Source organism: Aplidium turbinatum, chromosome 2 (assembly GCF_918807975.1).
Source record: "Aplidium turbinatum chromosome 2, kaAplTurb1.1, whole genome shotgun sequence".
Taxonomy (NCBI): domain Eukaryota; kingdom Metazoa; phylum Chordata; class Ascidiacea; order Aplousobranchia; family Polyclinidae; genus Aplidium; species Aplidium turbinatum.
This window is the reverse complement of record NC_137473.1, coordinates 46,337,713-46,341,365: the sequence shown is the minus strand read 5'-3', so window position 1 is coordinate 46,341,365 and position 3,653 is coordinate 46,337,713. Positions and strand designations below refer to the sequence as shown.

The window sequence follows — 3,653 nt, the reverse complement described above, 5'->3', positions numbered from 1 at the left end:
TTTCTATGGTGGAATGGAAATGGGATGGAAGAAAACTTCAGGATGGAAGATGAAAAAAACGTCCAATAAGAAAATTTTGACAGCCTTTTTAAAGGAACAATGGTTTGGACGAGTCTCTCCACACGATGATGGTTGAAGTGGAATCAAAATATAATAAACTCCAAACCTATCGTTCCGATACCGGTAACTTTTGACCCTCGCGATAATGAACCTCTAACACCAAATAATCTTCTACTGATGGTATGCCCTTTACCAAATTTCCCCCTAGGTTGTTTGAAAAGAAGGACTGATTTGACGTTCGACGTCGGTGGGAGCAAATCCAATAAATAACACATCAATTTTGGCAAAATTAGAACAGGCAATATTTGCCTCAAATTATCCAGCCACAAAAATGTTACCAGAAGAAAATAAATCTTCTTGTTCATTGATCGACCATTCTCAGCGGCGCTCTAAACGATCTATGGGTAAGGTTGTAGAAACCTATCCTAACAAGTGCGGAACTGTTCGAACTGTACTTGTAGACCCAACATAATGCGGTAAAATGGCCGATATCCAGATTATTCGTCATCTAGATGGTATTGGTTAATAAGTGAACCTTTAAACAGGTCAAAAAACTGTGCACTCGATGTAGCCTAACTTATATTGAAGTTTTAAAGTAAATTCATACATTTGTAGGGGTAGGCTATGTTACAATTCGTTTATATTATACTACGTCTTGTATATCCATTATGCAACCATGTGTTTTTATCATTTTGTGTCGCTGTTCAGTCAAGCTTGAAATCATTGTTCAGAAAACTTTTTTTTCTTCTTGTCGTCCTAAGCTAAGGAATCGTTTGTGCGAATGTGCGTCTCTTGACGTAATTTCTACTAGTTATCGTAATTTTGCGGGTCAGACCAGTTTACGGGTCAAACTAGTCCATTCTCTGTGTCTCTGTGTGAATCTAAATATGTCCATCAAAACAAAACAGATATTGAGTGGTGGCTACAACGCATTTCACAGTTTACGATAATTAGATTAGTGTATCATAGAGTCAAGACATCTGCTGCTGCATAAGATAGTATCATTTTATGCCAACTATCGAAGTGCAGAAATGAACTCGTGAAGATCTGTATGCTACAACTATTTGGTCCAAAAATACGGCAAGCAGAAAGGTCAGTCGACTTCTGCTATTGATGATGGTGATGATAGTATTGATATGGATATGAGGTGCAAAATATCAAGAATCAGTGAAAATCTGCAGGTATTAATTTACTAGTTGATTAGTCTGAAATGTAATAGCCTATATATCGGTTTTATTTGACTTTTCATAGGCATATTGGCCCATTTTAACAAGAAACAGTACAGAAACCGACTACTATACACTTTTCTGACTGCTGGCTCTGACTCAATCTGTCAGGAGCTTGTACTCCACACTGCACATGCTTTGAAGTCGTGGTTGAGAGCTTTACTATCTTCCTGTTAGGCGTAGAAGATCAAGTGTAGAGCAAGTTCAGTCGTATGATCAAGGACTGCCTTTTGGCTAAAAAGAAGGCCGATGCTGTCTTTGTTGATATTGAATGGTTGTGTACGCGCTAATTGTTGTGTTTTACAGTTGGTTGGCGAGGTAGAAGATGCTTTCAGCATTGAGCGTCATTTGAAGCAATTGAAAGGGGAGATGGCGAAGGGGGAAAGCCGTCGCAACAACGGGTCGGTTCGCGACCGAATGTTGCGCACTCGATCCACGCGTTTGCACGATGTGAACGAAATGTCGGTTGCGGATCTGCAAGCGAAATATCCGCCGTTAGGAACCGCTATTTGGGTATGTTGAACATTACGTTCATTTTTATATACATATGGCACTGTTTCAAGACTAAAGCCAGTATAACGTACTGGTTAGTAAGGTGACTAGGATCTAGCTGACATCAGATATATCAGGCGATAACTATCAGGCGATCGCTGCTGGAACTTGCTAGCTTAGTGTAGTAAACTCACAGTATAAACACAGAAGCATGATTAATTGACAAATAGATTTCGCTTTTAAGGATTATTATCCGACTGACCCTGTGTTTATACTATATGAGTTTTAATATATCCTATATAATGATAGAAATAGTGGATGTATGTGAGGGTTAATTTGAGGTTTTTGTCTGTGCAGATGATCGAAGAAATGAACAGTTTGGTGCAAAAGGATTGTGTTGAACTGCTCTCAGAAACTAGCTACCACCGTTTTTATCAGAACGTTAAAAAGCAGAAATTGCCGGCGGACATCCTGAACTTAACAGGTAGCATGACTAAACGTGCATTTTCATTATATCAAGTTAAGTTTAAACTATTTTTTCTTGCTTGAAGAGAAGGATTCACAATTGACGTCACCCAGTTTTTTACCCCCTCCTCCAATATCAACTTTTAGGTACCCTCCCCAGTTACCGGTTGACGTTGAACGCCCCCTTATTTGTAGTTCGTACAGTATGCATAGTAACTATTAATTAATAGATAATAGTTCATTTTTTAGACAAGGACGAGTTTACTCCAAGCTGGCTACTCACGGTACCGTCACTCTTTCATGATAGTTATAATGGCTACATCACAACCAATGCAGTAAGCATCAATTTTCAATGCATGCTTTGTTACAGCAATTGGTGATTATAATTAAGCTAATTAAGAATGTAAAAGTTGATTAAGAACATTACTGATGTCCTGCATAGCGAGCCATCGCACTTGATTGATAATCGCTAAATGTGATACCAAGAAAAAGGCCCTTGATGGTTGTGTGTCTCCCTCCCATTATATTGTTTAGTGAAGCGAATGTTGCTCAATGCCCGCACTTGTGCTGGCCATCGAGTTGATCTATATGCTTATTGTTTGTTGTAGAATCCAGAATCAACATATCCGGTTGTACGGTTTAAAGAAGATGGCTTCACTGTCATGGTCGCCGGATGTCAAGTAATTGGCATGGATAATTTAGTGGATGCAGTCGCCGTGCTGTTGAGTACTTACTGGGTGTTTAACATCCAGTAGCCTACCCCAAATCCACTAAGCATACCTTGTCTTTTTTGTCTACCCACATTTTACATTTAGATGTGGAGGTAACAAGCAAGGTATTGCGTTTTGTGAATAAATTGTAATGGGCAGTGATTATGCAGGATGCTCGGAAGGTTTTTAGGAGATCAGAAAACGTGCACCGGTATCTCGTTGTTGCAAGCATGTTTTCTTAGCTCTTTAAAAGCTATCCATCATCCTATGTAATTTTTGTAGTTGTTGTGGTCTGTATTTTTTATCGTCCTATATGTAAAGAATGAAGATGCTTCATCGTTTTTCGTTTTCTTTCCACTTGTTCATTTCTACAAAACACGATTTCTTGATAATCTTGATTTGTGAAGGTAAATTTGCTGTGTATACTGTCTTTTTCAATAAAACCTTAAGCAGTTATTGCACTGTAAGTTTATCTAAAAGTTTCTATTGGAACCATAGGAAGGTTAATTGGTACCTCAAAAAATTTCTAAATAAGAAAAAAAATTGAAAGGTATTTTATCGAACCTTCAGAAGGTTCATAATAGTACCTCAAAAAATTTCTAAATAAGAAAAAAACCCTGAAAGGTATTTTATCGAACCTTCAGAAGGTTCATAATAGTACCTCAAAAAGGTACTAAATAAGAAAACAAACCTGAAAGGT

The 3,653-nt window shown here is 38.0% G+C and overlaps 1 protein-coding gene across 1 annotated transcript; it reads left to right on the top strand.

Annotated features, from left to right (window-relative positions):
• Window positions 1-1,173: 1,173 nt before the first annotated feature.
• On the top strand, window positions 1,174-3,374 carry LOC145765660 (uncharacterized). Its single transcript, XM_082577482.1, has 5 exons — window positions 1,174-1,241; window positions 1,593-1,799; window positions 2,136-2,262; window positions 2,493-2,578; window positions 2,852-3,374. The coding sequence occupies exons 1-5, from the start codon at window positions 1,197-1,199 to the stop codon at window positions 2,996-2,998; spliced, it is 612 nt and encodes a 203-aa protein (XP_082433608.1). The 5' UTR covers window positions 1,174-1,196; the 3' UTR covers window positions 2,999-3,374.
• Window positions 3,375-3,653: the final 279 nt, after the last annotated feature.